Source organism: Helobdella robusta (genome assembly GCF_000326865.2).
Source record: "Helobdella robusta unplaced genomic scaffold HELROscaffold_1, whole genome shotgun sequence".
Classification (NCBI taxonomy): Eukaryota; Metazoa; Annelida; class Clitellata; order Rhynchobdellida; family Glossiphoniidae; genus Helobdella; species Helobdella robusta.
Window position 1 is genome coordinate 3,045,224 of NW_008703570.1, and position 19,423 is coordinate 3,064,646.

Genomic DNA, 19,423 nt, shown 5'->3' on the forward strand with positions numbered 1-19,423 from the left:
CCAATTCAATTTCAGCTAGAGTAAATTTGGTTTTATTTAACCAAATATTCAACAAATAATAAATAATTGATTTTTCACAAATCTGTTTGAAAGTTAGATATTGTTTTGTTTTGAACAAACTCAAAAATTTTACTCGCATTTGCCGCTTCTGAAAAAGATGTGCTGTACATTTTAATTTTGGACATTTTTCAAAATCAACTTTTATGAATAAAAACATTTAACGTAAAGTTATATTAAAATTTAATATATTCTTTTTGGAATTGAAAAAGAGGACAAAAGAAAATTTTAGTCGAATAAAAAAAGAATAAAAGAGAATTCAACGTAAAAAAGGACATGTTCTCTTTTTAAGATATATTATAGTTTAAAGACACCCTATCAATAACTGAGATTATAATCATACTATAATTTTACTTGTACGTACGTTCAATAAAAATATGGTTTATAAAGTGTTAGGCATGGCTGACCTCTGATATTATTTTCAAAATATTAAAAAATTATATCATTGATTCTCTTACATTTTTCACCTTTTTCCACTTCAAATATGTTCAGTTCATTTGTTCACGAAGTAGTATTCGCGAGTTGAGTTTTTTTACATTCTCAGCTGGTTACAAGTATTAGACCATTTTATCGAATAATATTGCGGGTTGTTGTAGTTCTATATCATTCAAATTTTGGGTTAAATGTTCTTGTTTCCATTTCATTTATCAATGCAAACATATTATTTTAATTTTTTTGTCAATAATGATAAGGCGAATAATTATAATGACGTACATGATATTAATTTTATCATATAGGAACTTCAGCTACTGGTGAACATGGAGTATGAAGTCCTGAAACAGGAGCATATTGATGCTTGGTCTAATGTTCGTTAGAAACAATAAATTCAGTTTCTTCATGGATAATTTTTCATTCTAGCAGAAGGTAACAGGCAGAAGATTCAAGCAGAAGGTACTAAGCAAAAGTGCCAAGCAATAGATGCCAAGCAGAAGTTACCAAGCAGAAGGTGCCAAGCAGAAAGCACCAAGCAGAAGGTGCCATGAGAAAGCAACAAGCAGAAGTACCAAGCAAAAGATGCCAAGCAAAAGATATCAAGCAGAAGGTGCCAAGCAGAAAGTACCTAGCAGAAGGTACCAGGCAGAAGGTACCAAGCTGAAGTGCTAAGCAACTGATGCCATGCAGAAGGTGCTAAGTAGAAGGTACTAAGCTGCAGGTGCCAAGCAGAAAGTACCAAGCAGTAGGTACCAAGCAGAAGGTGCCAAGCAAAAGGCAGTGCCAAGCAGAAAATAGTGCACCCCAGCAGACTTCACAGGTGCACTGGCTATGAGGCGCGTTTCCAGGTGGTGGATAGGGGAAAGTCCTGGGCGGGGAGACCTTCTAGGATTGCATCGAATAATACGGAATAAGATGCCGCGAACCAACTGTACTAGAAGATAGAAGACAACGATGAAAGAGGCGGAGGATCCCAGGACAACGGCTCCAACAGCGGATAATTTTCGATTCTAAATCCACTGCCTTGTGGAACAGGGACCTTTGACCCAAAGGCTAGGTGCACTGCTTACAACAGTGCTTTCTTGGGCACGAGATAAACTGCAACCGCGCTGCCGTGTATGCTTCCAGCAGAAAGGCTAGGCCCACTGCTTATAACTGGTGGTTGTCGTTAGAAATTGGGCAATTCCAGATACAACAATTTTTTGACCCAAACATCTTGTCATCACAAAAAAAGAAAAGATCCCCTTTTCCCTGGAAGACCTTAAATGGTCAAGGGGTGACAATATTCAGGAAGTACGCAACAGGGGAGGGATGTTGCGGAAAATCGGGCGTCCTCTCCTGGAATATCAGACTTGGCACTTTAAATACTGGATTGCTTACTGGACGCTCCATGAAAATCGTTGACATGCTGGAAAGGCGAAGGGTTGACATCTGTTTTCTGCAGGAAACAAGATGGAAATCAAATGGTGTCTCCCTCATTGGGAGTTACAAGTTGTTCTGGAATGGCCAAAAGACAGCCCAAAATGGAGTGGGAATCTACATACTGGATTCACTGGCACAAAATGTACTGGAGGTAGTTCGAATCAGCTCACCCCTTATGCTGATTAAACTCAGAATGGGAAAACAGGTTTTCTCTTCATGTGCACCACAGACCGGTGAATTTAAAAACGCCAAAAATGACTTCTGGAAGACACTTTCAGATGCCGTCCGGAAAACACCATCATCAGGGATACCATTGATATGTGGCGACCTCAACGGCCATGTTGGAGATAAAGCAAATGAGTTCAACGGTGTCCATGGAGGCTTTGGCTACGGGTCTCAAAACGAAGACAGTATACGGATTCTGGAATTTGCTGAAAGCCATGAACTCTCCCTGTTGAACACTAATTTCAAGAAGAGGGCAGAACATTTGATCACATATAAAAGCGAGATGTCATGCACACAAATTGACTTTATTGTTGTCAGACAACAACACAGACGACTATTCACGAATACAAAAGTCATTCCAGGCAAAGCATGCATTTCTCAACATCGATTGTTGGTGGCCGATATGATCATGGAACGATCACGCCCTGTGACTAATCGAATGCCTACTAAAGACATGGAAACTGAAGAACCCTATGTTCAGGGATAAATTGGAGTAGTTGGTATCGGCACAGCTGGATCGTCTTGAGAAGTTAGACATAACCTGCAAATCTTTTCAGAACACCCTAGCGAACGCTGCAACAGTTTTATGTGGAAAATCCTGACCAAAACGCCATCACAACCGCGAAACTTGGTGGTGGAACGAGACGGTGCAAAATGCTATTGCCAGTAAGAAGAAAGCAGCTTTCAAACAATGGCAGAAGACGAAGACTGATGAAGATCGAAAGACATATCGATCAAAGAACACAGAAGCGAAATGTCAGGTTGCGATAGCTCGTGCAAATCAGTGTAAGGTATGGCTGTCTGGAAGTAAAGACGAACAAATTCGGTCACTCTGCCGAATAGCAAATAAGGCCAAAAGACTGAAAAAAAATATGGTTGGTGCCACATACATTAAGAATAATAAAGGCACCATAACAACCTTGCAGAATGCAGTGAAGGATCATTGGAAGGATTACTTCGATCAGTTATTGAATGAAACAAACTCTGTTGGGGTGGACCATGATGCACTTCCGGTGGAAGGACCGATTCAGGGCGTCACAGCTGAAGAGCTTACGGATGCGTTGAAGGCAATGGAGGTGGGTAAAGCGGCTGGTCCGTCTGGACTTACAAATGATATCATCAAGACATCTGATGGGGCAGGTTTCAGAGCCCTCTTACACATCTATCAGAAGATGTGGAGTAAATCGATACTACCAGTGGAATGGGACAGTAGCACAACTGTGCCGATATATAAAGGAAAAGGAGATCCACTGAAATGCTCCTCATATCGGGGTATACGTTCTCTGGAACATTCCCTGAGAGTTATTGAAGAAATCATTAAGAGAAGACTGTTGTCGTGCGTTTCAATAGTTGGTTACCAGTACGGCTTCATGGCAGGGAGATCCACCGTTGATGCTATCTGTCGTGTTTCGTGATTTGAAGAGTTGAAACTAAACTAATTAGACAACAATAAGCGTAATGCACGTATACTATTTTATTACGGTTATATAAATATAACGAGTAACAAGTTCTATAATTAACGAATTGAACGAATACAATAAAGCATGTTCACAATTAGGGTCACGTTAACAATCAATTATCGCCCATAAACAATAGAACAATAATTAGCGATGTGTCCTGCACATAACACTATCTATATCATTCGTCAACTACAGGAAAAATACATGGCAAAGCAAAAGCGACTGTTCCATGTTTTTGTGGACTTGGAAAAGGCTTTTGACAGAGTGCCTCGTGAGGCAATCAGGTGTAGTCTACGTTGACAGCTTGTTCTCGAAAATCTGGTTGGCTGGTTATGGCAACGTACTAACACAAAAACTCTGGTCAGCACAACAGCCGGTAACACGAATGAATTTGATATTAACGTCGGCGTTCATCAGGGATCAATACTCAGCCCCCTGCTCTTCATCACGGTGATGGAAAAAATAACCAAACCGATACGCTCAGATAACATATGGAATGTGATATATGCAAATGATTTCGTTCTGACGGCGGCCTCGGAACAAGACGCAGCTAAAAAGTTTGAAGTCTGGAATATCCAGCTTGCTGAACACGGGCTAAAGGTAAACCTTGATAAAACAAAAACTATGATCACCTGTGGTCTCTGGTCATTGGCCATATTCGGTGTGTGGGGCTGGAGTTGGAAGCAACTCAATCAAATGCCTACGATGTCAGCAGTGTTGTCACAGACGATGCTCGAGAATTACCGGCTCACTGAGGAAAGTGACTGATTTCGTATGCCTCGCCTGCATAAACGCGCGACAATTAGAACTATACAACACAGCTATACGTTCTGTTCTAATGTATGGTGCAAAGACGTGGCCGATGACAACAAAACTCGAACAGCTGCTTCACCGAACTGACATGAAGATGATTCGTTGGATGCAGCATGTTGACCTAAGGTACCATATCCATACAATTGAGATCCTGAACCGATCGGGACTGTGCACGTTGAATGATGCATGTCGTCGTCATCGCCTACGATGGTTTGGCCATGCGAAGCGAAAACGATACAATCATTTCCGTTACTGAGCACCAGGTGCCTGGCACCCGCCCATGAGGTTGTTCAAAAAAGGCCTGGACGCAGATCATACAGGAGGACTTGAAGGCACTTGGTCTCAAGGAAACAGACGCAATGGATAGATCGGCTTGGAGACAGAAACTGATGAATGGAGTAAAAAAGTCCGACCCATAACGGATGGAGACTATAAGCGAAAATTGGATTGATTGAAAAAGCAGAAGATAACAAGCAGAAGTTACCAGGCAGATGAGGCCAAGCATCCCAAGCAACAGATGCCACGCAGAAAGCATCAAGCAAAAGGTGCCATGTCGAGAGTACCAAGCCAAAGGTACCAAGCAGCAGATGCCAAGCAGAAAGCGCCAACCAGTGGGTACCAAGCAGATGGTGCCAAAAAGCAGATGCTAAGCAGAAGATACCAAGCAGCAGGTGCTAAGCAGAGAGTACCAAACAGAAAGTGCTAAGCAGAAAGTTCCTAGCAGCAGGTGCCAAGCAAAAGGTACCAGACAGAAGGTACCAAGTAGCAGGTGCCAAGCAGCAGGTGCCAAGCAGAAAGTTCCTAGCAGCAGATGCCAAGCAACAGGTGCCAAGCTGTAGGTACTAAGCAGAAGATAACAGGCAGAAAGTGCCAAGCAGTAGTGTTTCGTTTTTTAATTGCTTTATACGTTCGCCAGTTGTTGTGCCTGGGTTCGAATACAAACAGAAGATACCAAGCAGAAAGTATCAAGCAAAAGTCTCAAGCAACAGATGCCAAGCAGAAGGTACTAAGCAGAAAGTGCCAAGCAGCTGCTAATCAGAATGCGACAGGAAGTTTATCGAAATTTATAGTTACTAAAATTAAAGGCATTTGTTGTGTTTAAAGAAGAATGGTTGTTAACTGAAAACAAAACGTTTAGAATTTGCTCACGAAAGAAATTGATGTTATTATTATAGTAAATTAGTAGTTATCAATAATAATTTTTTTATCAGCTTTGGAGGTCGGGATTGTCAATAAGTTTATCGCTGGCTTCTGATGTTATCAATGGCTACCAGATCAACAAGACCATGTATTACGTGCTGAGCAATGCTAGGTATCAACTTTTTGTTTGTTCCTGCTCTTGCTCATTACAGGATTCTTTTTTTATTTTATTAATCACGTTAGCAAGTTGATCTATTTATTCGTAATTCATTTATCTCAGGATTCATTTCACTTTTAGTGAATTAATTTATCTTAATATAAGGTCTTTGCATATGTAATAGAAAATGTTTATGGAAATGTTTAAAAAACGTGCTGCAAGACAAACCGGTGACATGGTTACCGTAATTTTGTAATTCAAAATTATTAAACTGAAAATCGTTGTATAATTTGTTGGCAGATATCCATCAGTAGAAGTTGGAGCTGATAGTGAACACGTGAAGTCATCTCTTCGTTATTTGCACGAAACCGATCGATGTTACGTCGGACACCACACTTTGTATGTCCCTCATCTTCAAATCACTTTATGTAATGATGTAAAAGTACCTGGCTGTACAGTCGCTTTATGTAATGATGTAAAAGTACCTGGCGATACAGTTGCAGTGACTAGGTTCAAATGCTAACATATCCCCGTTTATCACATGCAATATGTGCACTGCGTTGTTAATGACTTATGAGAGGATACAAAAAATAAAACTTTTTTATGCATTATTAGTTGAGAAAAGTTTCCGTTCCATCTTGAACGCTGTTAATTTTTTGTTGACTGCCGCCTGTCTGGCGTTGAATATTTTAATGGATAAGTTTGATCGAATTGTTTGCAAACAATGTCTATAGACAGGTTTCAAAGATGTGGATGAACCCGCTTTACGTGGATGACGTCATCAAGCTGGTGAGGATGTGGATGGTGACATTGAAGAAGCAAGGATGTGGCAAGATGATTCAAGCTGGTCAGTTTATATCTGTTCTCATAATATACAGTTTCGTTTTCATTTTTAAGTTTCATAAGTTACATCGTTATCTATTTTTTTAAAGATTTTTTTAACTATAATCTCATCCAAGAGATATCGGTGAATATAAACATTCATTCATAAAACTTCTTCTAGATTTTAGTCTGTAAAATGTACAGACCTTGTATATATCAAATTTATATGAAATTAGCATTGATGTCGATAATTTGTACTGGAGTGCAGGAGCTGAAGGAGTTTTGCAGGCCATGATGCTGAGCATTGGAGCTCTGCGATTCAGCGACAATCATCTGGAACTGACCAGTCATCCAAGTGACCTACACAGAGATTTCTTTTTTCGCAGAATAAATTATGGTATACAATATTTTAATATTTTTACAATAATGTTTTAGCATGTCTTTTAACATTTTATTGCAGAATACAAATTTGTTTAAATTTACAATTTTTTTGCATTTTTCGTTATTCTTTCAGCATCGTCAATTCATGATTCATGAATAAGTTTCATAGCTCCAAATCTTTTTATCGGACATTTTTGCGTGAGCTCTTCTTTCAGCAACATTTTAATAATGATTGAAAACTTACATCACAGATATCTATTGAATTAAATTTATTATGAATCTTAACAAGCCAACAGTTTAATTAAACTTGGATTTGAAGCGCTAAAGTCATCATTTTCATTATTGCACAGGACAAAATACTCATTTAAACATTTCAATACGCGTTGGACTGAACAACAAAGCAATGTTGTACGTGACACTTGATAGAAATAATGAATCTTATTACGCATGTGACGCTGGATGTTTGGATGCACCCGTTCATCTCAGGTTTCAAATCATCTTTTCAACTTTTGTTATTTGTCTTTGTAATATGATCTTTAACATTGATTCACGTTGATGTTTGACCTTAAATTATTATATTTGGCATTAAATAATTATACGATGTGGTGGCGAGATAGGCTAAGGCTAATAAAAGACTAAACAAAAGCTAAGGTACTTGCTGTCGCATTGACTGGCTCCAAGCTAAAAGATCCTCTGCTTATCACATGCAATATATGTGATAACCAGAGGATTATTCAACATCAGACCCCTTCAATCTAAAGCTAAAACTCTAAAGCCTAGTACACGTTAACTGTTCTACAATTTATTCCGTTCCTGTACATTTTGTAGTTCAAGTAGAGTAATAAAATATTACATTATTTCTGAACACCGTTTAAAAAATTATACTTCTTCATTTTAAAAACATAGATAAATTTGAAAATTATATTTTTTTTCAAATGAATAATTTTAATTTAGAAGAAATGTCAATAAATTGAAATTAACAATAAATGTGAAAACGACGGAATGTAGTGATATTCCAAATAATTATTGAATTAATTATTATTATCTGTTGATAACATTGAGGTTGCCATGGTATATTCTGATAACTGGTGCGAGATATAATAAACACAATAACAAACAATTAAGTTTAATAATGTAAGTTTGTAAATTTATTAACGAAATACTTTAATAATGCAAACCCTAACCCAACATAACACACAAAAAATATTAATAAAAATGACCATCCTCATCACAATCACTCTCATCAAAATCAAAACTTTGCATCTTCTTCTTTCTTTTCATCTGCACTATTTGCTTTCATAATAGGAATAAATAGTTTGCGACAGGTATGAAATGGCAAAACACAGATCAGGTCTTGTAGCAGTTATAGCATAGATAAAACTTCCGACTATAGATCTGTACACTTGTTCATCAGCAAAGTCAGTAGAATTATCATTTCTCAGTCTATCCGAGTTCATATCACATGGTGTGGATCTTGGTTTGCAACCACTCATATTGTATTTTGACATTATTTTTTCAATATATTTTGACTGATTCATTTCTATCATGTTACCCTCAGATGAGTGGATATGTTACCCTCAGATGAGTGCAGATAACTGTATTCCAAGGAACCATGATAATTTTTCTAGATCTTTCATTTTGAACTTTGAAAACATAGATTGTTTTACAGATTCCAAAAGGATTTTTTTACTAGCAGCAATGATAATATCATCAACCCAAATAAGGGTGATAACCTTCGAATCTCTGTTGAATTGAGTGTAAACACAATGATCAGTTGATGACTGTTCATAACTTTCAGAGATCAAGTAGTCATGTAACAAATTGTTCCAGTTTTTACCACTCTGTTTTAGGCCAAATAGAGATTTGTGCAGAATAGGGGTTGAAATTAACTGAAGCTCCTTTTTCTGTTGCTGCTTGAAGAGAAAACATATCTTGATGATATGACGGAATATACAACGTATTTTCCAGAAAGACATCTCTAGTTTTTCCGTCTGAACTGTGTATGGCTACCCTCGCTCTGCCTTTACTTTTCACTATCCCAGTTGATCTAGAGCCATCTGCTAGCTCAATACAGTGACTGGTAGATTTAAAATTTGTTTCTAGGTGTACAAACTTTGATTTGTCAGTAACAATATGGGTTGTTGAACCGCAATCTACAAGTAGAATATTACATCCAATTCCAATGCTTAGACTTTCTTTGGCTTCGAAAAATGAATATGGTTGTTTTTTTTCTTGCCGGTTTTCTAAAACTGATTTTGCACTATTTTTGTTCATTCTACATTGGTGAGTATTATAAGATTTATTTTTGCATATCTCACACCATTTCTTCTGAATAGCCTTTGCATTTGATTTTTGCTCTTTGCGAGTTTTACATTCAAATGACTTGTGTCCATATTTGTGACATGTGAAACACTATATGGGTTTTGTGTAGTTCATCATTACAGTATCCTCACTACTATGAGGACAGTTCTATTTTTCTGTTTCCTCAAAGCTACGAAGTGCAGGAAACAAAATGATTGTTTGCAAATGATTGTTCTCTATCTTTCTGTGTTGTGACTGTATGGCGTCTCTGATAACTAACGACAAACTTCTGTCGTCGAGGCGTTGAATTAACTTAGCAAAAGGTTCAGCATTTTGTTCTTCTTCAGGATCATCTAGGATCATCTGTACTCATGAAAACATCGTGTAGTTTTTGTAGCCGCATGAAACCCATGAAATTTACCTCCCATAATTCGTATTTCCTTTCATCTCCATTGAACACCAGTCGTGACTTGGGCCCATAACCTGTTGATAACATTGAGGTTGCCATGGTATATTCTGATAACTGGAGCGAGATATAATAAACACAATAACAAACAATTAAGTTTAATAATGTTTATTTATTAACGAAATACGAAATACTTTAATAATGCAAATGGCGACATATATAAAAACTAGATTCACTGTTAAAGAACGCAGATAGATTCAGAAGGTGTATCTAATTGCCACAGACATAATATAAGCTTACATAATATTCAACATTATCTATTTTATTATTATTTAATAAATGAAAAATATGTAAATTTTTTTTGTGTAATTTTTTAATTCTAAAATTTCACTTTGAAATGTTAAAAAAATATTATTAAATACTAAAATTATTTAATAAAATACTATAAATGCTAAAAATATTAAATAAAACAGTAAAAAATTTGAAAAAAATGATCCAAGAAAATTTTAAAGTTAAAAAAGTTTAAAAATTGCATCAGGCTCACCCTGTTCATCTGAAACAACAGTCGATTTGATGGCCGATGACATCACATAAAAGCTGTAGGCAGGTGCTGCTACCCTGTTAATCACAGCCAAGCTTGCAAAAGCAGGAAATACATTTGTTTGGCAAACTAGACAGACGACTGTGGAACGAGCACGATGTCATCTTAAGTACCGGTTGTTACATAAATGTGAAACTTGGACTACCTTTCAACGTTTCATACCGAAAGATCGACCAATTTCACATGAAATTCCTTCGCAGAATTTTACGCACCAAATGGGAAGATGGGATGTGATATCACCGGTATTGAAGCCTTCATCCTTCGGACTTAGTTTGGTTGGGCGGGTCATGTCGTTCTCATGATTATTTTTTTGGACAGCTGTTTACACGAATCCATCTTGCTAGTGGTCTAATTGGTCAATATAAAGACAATCTGAAAAGGTGTAGCATAGGTGCCTTGCCATGATGCCTTGCAGTGTGCTCAGTGCAGATCAGCGGTTGATGAATTTGAGCGATTTCGTAGCATGGCCTTTGTTGGTTAAAGAAATGGTTAAAACAGCGATGAACTTGCCATGATGCCTTGCAGTGTGCTCAGTGCAGATCAGCGGTTGATGAATTTGAGCGATTTCGTAGCATGGCCTTTGTTGGTTAAAGAAATGGTTAAAACAGCGGTGTTGCAAGAATATGATTTTGTAGGTTTTGTCCACGTCTTTGTGAATTCAGGTCTGGACTCTGTCCACGATAAGGGCACTGCCGTTCTGAGGGCACAGCGGGTGCAATTTGTTTAGGTGTGTGTAGTGAGTGTGTGTGTGGCATGAAGGTTATCATACTAAAACTATAAGAATAATTTTAAATGCAGTTAAATTTTTGTGTATAATATAATGTGTGTCAAATATAAGGCTCACAAAATTATGTGGTACGAAACATTTGGAAGAAACTGAAAAATTAGATAATAAGAAACAAGAATGAATACCAGATATGAACACGAATTAAAAAGTTTTAAAAATAATAAAATCGGACTTTGAGTGAGAGAGGCGAATCGCTATTATTCTGTGATATGGTCATGATGACTTTAAGTATTTAAATTCAAATTTTGAAATATGAAAGTTTTAATTTTGAAAATTTTTAAAGTTTTAATTCGAAATAACCAAGTAACGTAGAGGTAAGTTTGCCAGTCAAGTTAACAGAACCTGTGACATCCATCCTCTACATAACATCTGACCTCCAGCACATGAAGGAACTCAAAGATGTCATACACGTTCACTCCGTTCATGAAGGTCTATTGCTTTCTTCACTTTAACTCACATTATGGATTTATGATGTGGATGTATGTTTTGTTCTGTCATTTGTATAATGTGCATCGGGTATTGTCGCGTGTTTTGTCATTTGTGTCTATGTAATTATTTCTTGCCTGGCTAGCCTTTTATTTCTTCAATAAACACAATAACCTGTTTATAATGCTCATTTGAAGTTTCCGCACGACAATACGTTACAATTAATAAATGTTTTATACTGCTATTATATATTTTTTCAGTTGTTAATTTGCATTATTTAAGCTCCGGCCCACGAGCAGCATCTGATGGTGATGCACAAACATGGTCATCATTGGGGAGGCCTACCTCTTTTTTTCTGGGTGACCCTCATCACGCTCATCCTCATATTCCACTTGTTCCTCTTCAAATTAGTTTACAATGAATATTGTGCACCGCAAGATTCTCGACAAGACAAACTGCACCCAAGATATATACCGAGAAGATACGTTTGACATTTCCTTTTTCGTTTATATTTTTGGATATTTTTTATGGAAGAATTTCAAATTTTTCTGGGTAGCCATATTTATTACAACATAATTCTTATTTGAATGTTAGATGACGGTAGCAAGACATTTTAATAAGGATCATTTATATTAATTATTTATAATGATATGAACACCATAACGATAAATGTTTGAGATGGGGAGCGCTGGCTGACGTTGTCATAACTGTTGTTAAAAACTGCATGTAAGAAGCTCCGCGTCTGATTGGTCATTTTTTTATAAAAATTGCTTGAAACATTTGCAAAAATTTTACTTATTTATGTTTCATATTAATATTTTCTTAAAATAATATTTATTATTTTGTTAGATTAATGTAGTTATGTTGATTTGTAATTGAAACATATTTTTAGTATCTATTTTGGAACTTTCAAGATTTACTAATTTTCAAGCAACTTTTCCTAGCAATGTAACAATAATTATTATTACAAGTAGGGGTATCGTAATAATCGTAATTATTGTTATTACCATGATGTCGTGAATATTATTTTTATTATCATCGACACTAACACCGTTGCTTAAAGATAATAATTTACAATTTTTTTCTCAAAATTTTTTATTGTCTTCATATTACTTTTACAGTTTCGTTATTAATGTAATTCTGAATTGGTTACTTTAAGCAGTTTCAAAATTATTTGATCAATTTTTTTAATCTAGTTAGTGTCATCATTTAACACAGAATCGTCTTTCAACTAATTTTATTATTTGACAAATATTTTCAATTTATATGTGCTGTACACTTAAAGTACGAATAACGAATAAACGTTCATCAATAAGCGATCTTGTCTCTGTCTTGCCATATTCTTCGATTGTACTTCCTTGCATGTCTGTGTGACCAGTGAAAACTAAAAATTTTTCAGTTTCAAAATTTTCTGATTTGGTTTTTTGATCTTTTTTTTCTCTTTATCATTTAACACAGAATCGTCTTTCAACTATTTTTTTTATTTGACTATAAATAAGGTACAAATTAAATTTTTTATTTTCAATATAAAATTTTAGAATGAATTGAAACTTAAAATATAGATATTATTGATAAAACAAACATTTAAAAAAGGAATTTAATTGTTCAATTTAAATTTAATGTTTATTCTATTGAAAATCAAATGATAGGCTACTAAATGCATATATTATTAAACAGGTCATTCAGTTGCTGATGCTCCATATTATATTCTACGATATATATATATAAGGAGCAAGTGATTGAAATTGTAGCAAAAAAAGTGTTGGGCTCCTTAAGGTTTTTCTTTTTTAGTTTTGCGGATCTCATTATCATTTCATTTGAGCAGCAGTTATAAATATACATGTGCACGACGTCGTTGCTGCTCTTTCTCTTAAGTAATTTTTGTAAGGAAAAAAAATAAAGGTTAAAAAAAGTTAAATGTCAATCAATTTTTCACTTCCAAGGTTCAGAAGATTCAACAACACTCACAAACATCGTATATGACTACGTGCTAAACGACGCGCCACACGAAGCATGTGATAGGTAAGATTTTTTTTGTCTTATTCGAACCCGGTTACAGCAAAACAGCACCAGGCGATTTTAACCACCAGACTACCATGCCTTCTAATCGATGATTGAAGCAGTGGCATGAGAAAAGTTTTGAAAATCTTCAAGTCGAAACCTGAGAAAGATTTACGATCAACGGTTAGAAAAATTAAACAGGAAGCTAATTAATGAAGAGTATGCAGTGATTTTCATCAATAATTGCATTTCTGACAGTTTTAATTCATGCACACACACATATACACACACACATATATATATATATATATATATATATATATATATATATATATATATGTAACAAAGTAGAGTAGAGACACAGTATATATAAATTATAAATTGGAAGTTAACTAACGCCGAACATGCTGTGATTTTCATCAATAATTGCATTTCTGACAGTCTTATTTTAATATATATATTATTATTATTATTATTATGAATGTTTAATAGGCGCTTTTTCAATCTTCTCAAAAACGCCATTAACTAAAAGTATCATTTGCTCAGAGAAAATAAATAAGCTTTCAATTCTTTTCGAAACTTTCCAAGGGAGACACCCGGATCACGTAAGTACTGTGGCAGACTATTCCAGATCGTCGGTCCTACAATAGAAAAATTACGTGATCCAATCTTCAATTTAGCAAAAGGAACTTTTAACAAATCTGAACAATCTGAACGCAGTCCAAGTCGATGCATAGGAATATCCCTCTGAACAACTTTATCTTGAAGGTATTTGGGAGCCAGGCCATTTCTGCATTTATAAACCATCACAGCAATTCTGAAAATTTTTTTTTCAACAGTTAACCAATGCAATTCACTCAAAATTGGGGTCACATGTTCAAACTTTGATGCACCTGTTACAATCTTTGCTGCTCGATTTTGTATTGACTGAAGCTGACTAATCACATTATTTGCAGTGCCGTAGAGCAAAACATTACAGTAATCCATCCTTGAATGTACGAATGCATGCACCAGACTTTGTAATATGTGTCTACTTAACGACTTCCGGACAATTCTAAATCCACGCATATGATGATAGCATTCACTTGTAAGTGATTTAACATGGTCCTTCATCAATAGACTACTATCAAAAACTACTCCCAGATTGCGCACAGATGCACAAAAATCGATTGAATCACCACAAATATTAATTGATCCAATTTGTAATTTTGACAATTGCTGCCACGTTCCAACCTTCATAAGCTGAGTTTTACAGGTATTTAATTTAAGGCGATGCGTTTTCATCCAATGATCAACTTCACCAAGGCATAGTGCTAATTTATCAATCATGACTGGAAACGATGTAACATGACTAGTAGCAATAATCTGAATGTCATCCGCATAACCATGGCACTTAAAATTATGATTCTTGATTATGTTGAAAACATCAGCTGTGTAAACTAGAAACAAAATGGGGCCAAGGACAGATCCTTGTGGCACACCAAATCTTATAGTTTCAGTTGTAGACAATTCATTGTTAATGTGAAGTGATGTGATTCCATCGATTCAAACAATGAAGATGTGACATCAATAAGTGCTGTCTCTGTTGAATGAAATCTCCGATAACTAGATTGCAATGATGGTAGTAAATTATGCTCATTCAAATGTCGAACAAACTGCATTGCAACTACTCGTTCAATTAACTTTGAAATAAACGTTAAGTTTGACACCGGACGATAATTATTTATTTCATCTTTATCGAGAGACTGTTTTTTCAATATTGGTGTAACCAAAGCATGCTTACATGCAGACGGAAAAACACCAGTTTTCAAGCTTAAATTAATAAAAAAGGTTAGAAATGGCAAGAACAAATCTAAGTGTGCCTTCATCAATCTGGTAGGTAAACAATCCAACAGACATGATTTTGTTGGTGATTCCAAAACGATCTTTTTGATATCATCACTTGAACAAAGCGAGAAATTGTTGAACAATTGTCCATCATAAAGTTTGTGAAAAGACTGCAATGGCATATAAAATGCATCCGTATCTTTTATAACTTTTCCAATCTTATTTTTGAAATATTCTGCAAAATCAGTAGAACAATGCTGACAGGATGATGACTTTGATGAATCTAGTGAGGTTGCTCTACAAAGTAATTTGTTTACAATAGTCCATAATTTTTTTGGTTGACCTTTATTATTTTCCACCAACTTTTTCCAGTAGTTATTTTTATTAACATTAAATAGAACACTTTTATTAATAAGAGCAGTTTTCCAAGCATCTCTATTAGATAATGTTTTATTAACTTTATACTGTCTCTCCAATTTACGGCAAAGTCTTTTTAATTTTCTACATTCATCATCAAACCATGGCGCTGATGGGACATGTCTCGATTTCACCAAATGCAGTGGAGCTACCTTATCTATGATAGATTTCATTTCCTCAGTAAACATCACCAGCATCAAGCCCGCATCATTGTAATCAAATGGACCACTGATATGAGAACCCAAAACTAATGATGAAAATAATTTTTCATCCATCCGACCCCAAGAACGAACCCGTTTTAGGCGAAAAACAGGCTGCTTCAATATCACTGGAAAAACCGATTTGATGAAACTGTGATCTGAGTATATATCACATGGATTAACAATACATTCAATAGCAGGAAAATCGTCGGAAGACACTACCAAGTCTAACGTACCACCCAAATTATGAGTTGGCTGATTTATTCTATTTGTAACCTGATATGAGTTAAATACTTCCAATAATCTAACAGTTGTAGAACTATTCAAATTTTCCATGTGAATATTAAAATCACCAGAAAGCAGCAAATAATCCGCAAGGATTGATATTTCATCCAGAACACAGATCAATTCATGAAAAAACAATGCTGATACAGCAGATGATCCTGGTCTGTATAATGCCAACAAAATAATTACAGTACGATTGATGAAAAACTTAATAGCTACTGCTTCAAATGTCTTCAATTGTGGCAGATCAATTCTTTTAAACCTAAAATAATCTCTGAAATATACAATAACTCCACCATGCAGGGGATCTGAAGGTCGCAAAAAATCAACGTATGTAAAACCAGGTGGCATAGCAAGTTTAAGACAAACATTATTAGACGAACCATGCCAAGTTTCATTTAATACAAAAATGTCCAAACTATCATCCAATAGTTCATAGACAAAATTAAACTTTGACATTGATCTTATGTTAAGCAAACCAAAACACAGAGTTTTTATTTTCCTTTTTTGAGAAACCTCACAATCTTCCAGCGACCCACCGGACCCCTGACGCGGTATAAAAAATCTTCCCCATCATCAGCCTCTTTACTTTTAGCCTCATCAACCAGTTTACGATAATCAGTTCGTTGTTCACGGGTCATATCATGACTTATTCTAATACTTTTCAATTTATCGTCAAGCAATTTAATTTTAAACAGTTTATTCATCACAAGTACCTTTGATGACGTGTTGTTAAATTTAACAATTATCGGGCGTGGAGAGGTAATTTGCTCCTCTTTTTTGCCCTGTCTAAAAATTTTAACAACGTCGCTGCTTTTAATTGACTCCTCAGTCAGCGATTGAAAGATTTTCATCACAATTTCTTTATCTTTCACACTATTTTCACTTTCAGCAAGATTAAAAATGATGATATTGTTTTCACGTTCTTTATTTTCATTTACAACATTAAGTGTTTTTTGTATCGATCTAACTTCACTACATACAGCATCACAATTTTTTTTTAACAACCTCAGACCACTTAGCATTAATTTCACTTTTCAATGAATCAACACTAGCAACCTGATCCAATTTTCCTTTACTATTATCGACTGCGATCCTCAACTGCTCTATGTCATTCCTTAAAATGTCCCCAGATTCAGAAATCTTCTTCAATTCCATATCTAATGCCACATGTTTATCATTTATCAACTTGGAAATCCCTTTAACATCATCGACATAGCTCAGGCAGTTGTCACAATACCACCTTAAGTTTTTCATTTTTTTATATAATGACAGCGAGTCCTTGGTGAAACCAGCACATTTCGGATGTACGAAACTTTGGCAGGATGGGCAGCAAATTCCATCTTCAACAACACTATCACATTTACAACAATTTTCGTTCGTCATTACTGCAGAAAAACCAAAAATAAACAACGTTCTGTGATATAATAATAACAATATAAGTTGTACTGTAGTAGGTTAGTGAAATGCGAATGTTAATGTTGTACGATAAATGTCTGCAAACAAAGCTCAAACAACAAATTCAACAGATTAAATTACTGAGGGAGTGTTAACAGAAAATTAACAAAAAAAAAAAAAATATCTAATTCAACTATTAAACTAAATATTATTATTAAATTCAATTAAAAATACTAAATTATATTATTTCGAAAAAATAAAAAAACGAAAATACTCTCCTCAATTTACTCTATTATAATAATCCAAATTCAACTGTTATCAGTAAAAAATACACAATATTTATATAATATAATACACGGAGAAAATTTAGACACAGCCGCAACATTCAACATTATTCGTATATGTATATATTCTATAAATTCTACCGAATGTTTGGCGTTAATATGTTTGTGGTTCGTTTTTTCGATTTTTCTCACTAAAGTTTTTTGGTGAACGTTTAGTTTATTAAAATTCAAAATAAACTTATTTTCCGAATTCATGCTGCATATATGCATTTATAAATTCTTTCCGGCATAGGTTTAGTTCATTCTTGACATTGCAATCAACATCACAGTGATCCCATTGTTTCAACAATTCAGTTAGTTGATTGGACAAGTCTTGAACTACATTCCTTTTATTTTCTAATTCTCAAGAGAGATGGAGCAGTCATCAATATATATATTATAATTTTTTTAACTATTTTCACATTCTTGTCATTTATAGAAGTCCTAATTCAATTTAATCTTTTGCAGGCTTTCACCGCAATTGGTGGTGTAAAAATAACATTGGGCTACAAAAAAAATATTTTTTTTTGTATACTTAACTTTTTTAGTCAAATTATACAAATTTTAGGGTGAGAAAAACGAAAATGCAAACGAAAATTTATCAAATGCAGGAATTTCACTAGTTCACGTATCTTAGGTCCAACAAAAATACCCTCTTTAACTTTTGCATCACTTAGTTTTGGAAATTTGTTTTTTAAATACTTAAAAGCCTATCCTTCTTTGTTCATACCTTATACAAAATTTTTCATTAAACCCAGCTTAATGTGTAAGGATGGAAGAAGTCCATCTTTTAGATCTACGAGTGGTTCAGCAACAACATTTTTTTCATTTTTGTTGAGATTTCTTGCAGGCCAGTCCTTTTTTGTGTAATGTGAAATTTTGTCTCTTATGTCCCACATACACAAGAAACAGCAGTATTTGGTATAGCCTAATTGCATTCCTAAAAGTTTTCAGGTCACCACAAATTTTCCATTTGTGTTCGTTGTAATTGATTCAGTTAAGAAGAGTTTTCATATTTAGGTAAGTTTCTTTCATGTGAGCTGCATGGCCAATAGGAACTCATAGAAAATGATTTCCATTGTGCAGTAATACAGCTTTCAAGCTTAGCTTTGATGAATCTATGAATAATCTCCATTCAGTTGGATCATAGTTCGAATTGAGACAATACATTAAGCCACAGATATCAACGCAAACGACAAGGTTATTTTTCTTCTAAAAAAAACGAAAAAGATTTTGTAGCCGTTTCCTGAAGTAGGAAACTTTGACATCAGGTTGGAAAAGATTCCACTATTTTAATATAGACCCTAGAAGTTCTGCTTTTTCCTGTGACAAGTCAAGATCTCGAACGAGGTCACTTAATTCTGCTTGACTCAATCTGTGTGGTGCATCAACTGTTGACACTAAATCAGAATCATTTGATGTGGAAGGCTGGCTTTCTTTTCTTTCTTCTATTTTATTTGTGCCTTCATAAATAAGACATTATAGATAGCCAAGAGGCAAAATAAAAAAAAAATAACAAAAATTTCCAAAAAAAACAATTTA

The 19,423-nt window shown here is 35.0% G+C and overlaps 4 protein-coding genes across 4 annotated transcripts; 3 read left to right on the forward strand and 1 right to left on the reverse strand.

The window, feature by feature from the left end:
* Nucleotides 1-1,834: 1,834 nt before the first annotated feature.
* On the forward strand, nucleotides 1,835-2,623 carry HELRODRAFT_63375 (hypothetical protein; the record flags this gene model as incomplete). Its single annotated transcript, XM_009010662.1, has 2 exons — nucleotides 1,835-2,321; nucleotides 2,490-2,623. Coding segments are annotated over 2 exons (621 nt in total), but the record flags the coding sequence as incomplete, so codon positions are not given.
* Nucleotides 2,624-6,453: 3,830 nt separating this feature from the next.
* On the forward strand, nucleotides 6,454-7,699 carry HELRODRAFT_158654 (hypothetical protein; the record flags this gene model as incomplete). The annotated part of the gene is made up of 4 exons (XM_009010663.1): nucleotides 6,454-6,553; nucleotides 6,797-6,925; nucleotides 7,260-7,395; nucleotides 7,636-7,699. 4 exons carry the CDS (start codon nucleotides 6,454-6,456, stop codon nucleotides 7,697-7,699), a joined length of 429 nt encoding a protein of 142 aa, XP_009008911.1.
* Nucleotides 7,700-10,731: 3,032 nt separating this feature from the next.
* Nucleotides 10,732-11,921, forward strand: HELRODRAFT_158656 (hypothetical protein; the record flags this gene model as incomplete). The annotated part of the gene is made up of 3 exons (XM_009010664.1): nucleotides 10,732-10,929; nucleotides 11,319-11,433; nucleotides 11,713-11,921. 3 exons carry the CDS (start codon nucleotides 10,732-10,734, stop codon nucleotides 11,919-11,921), a joined length of 522 nt encoding a protein of 173 aa, XP_009008912.1.
* A 4,733-nt stretch (nucleotides 11,922-16,654) lies between these two features.
* Nucleotides 16,655-17,546, reverse strand: HELRODRAFT_158657 (hypothetical protein; the record flags this gene model as incomplete). Its single annotated transcript, XM_009010665.1, has 2 exons — nucleotides 16,655-16,876; nucleotides 17,169-17,546. 2 exons carry the CDS (start codon nucleotides 17,544-17,546, stop codon nucleotides 16,655-16,657), a joined length of 600 nt encoding a protein of 199 aa, XP_009008913.1.
* Nucleotides 17,547-19,423: the final 1,877 nt, after the last annotated feature.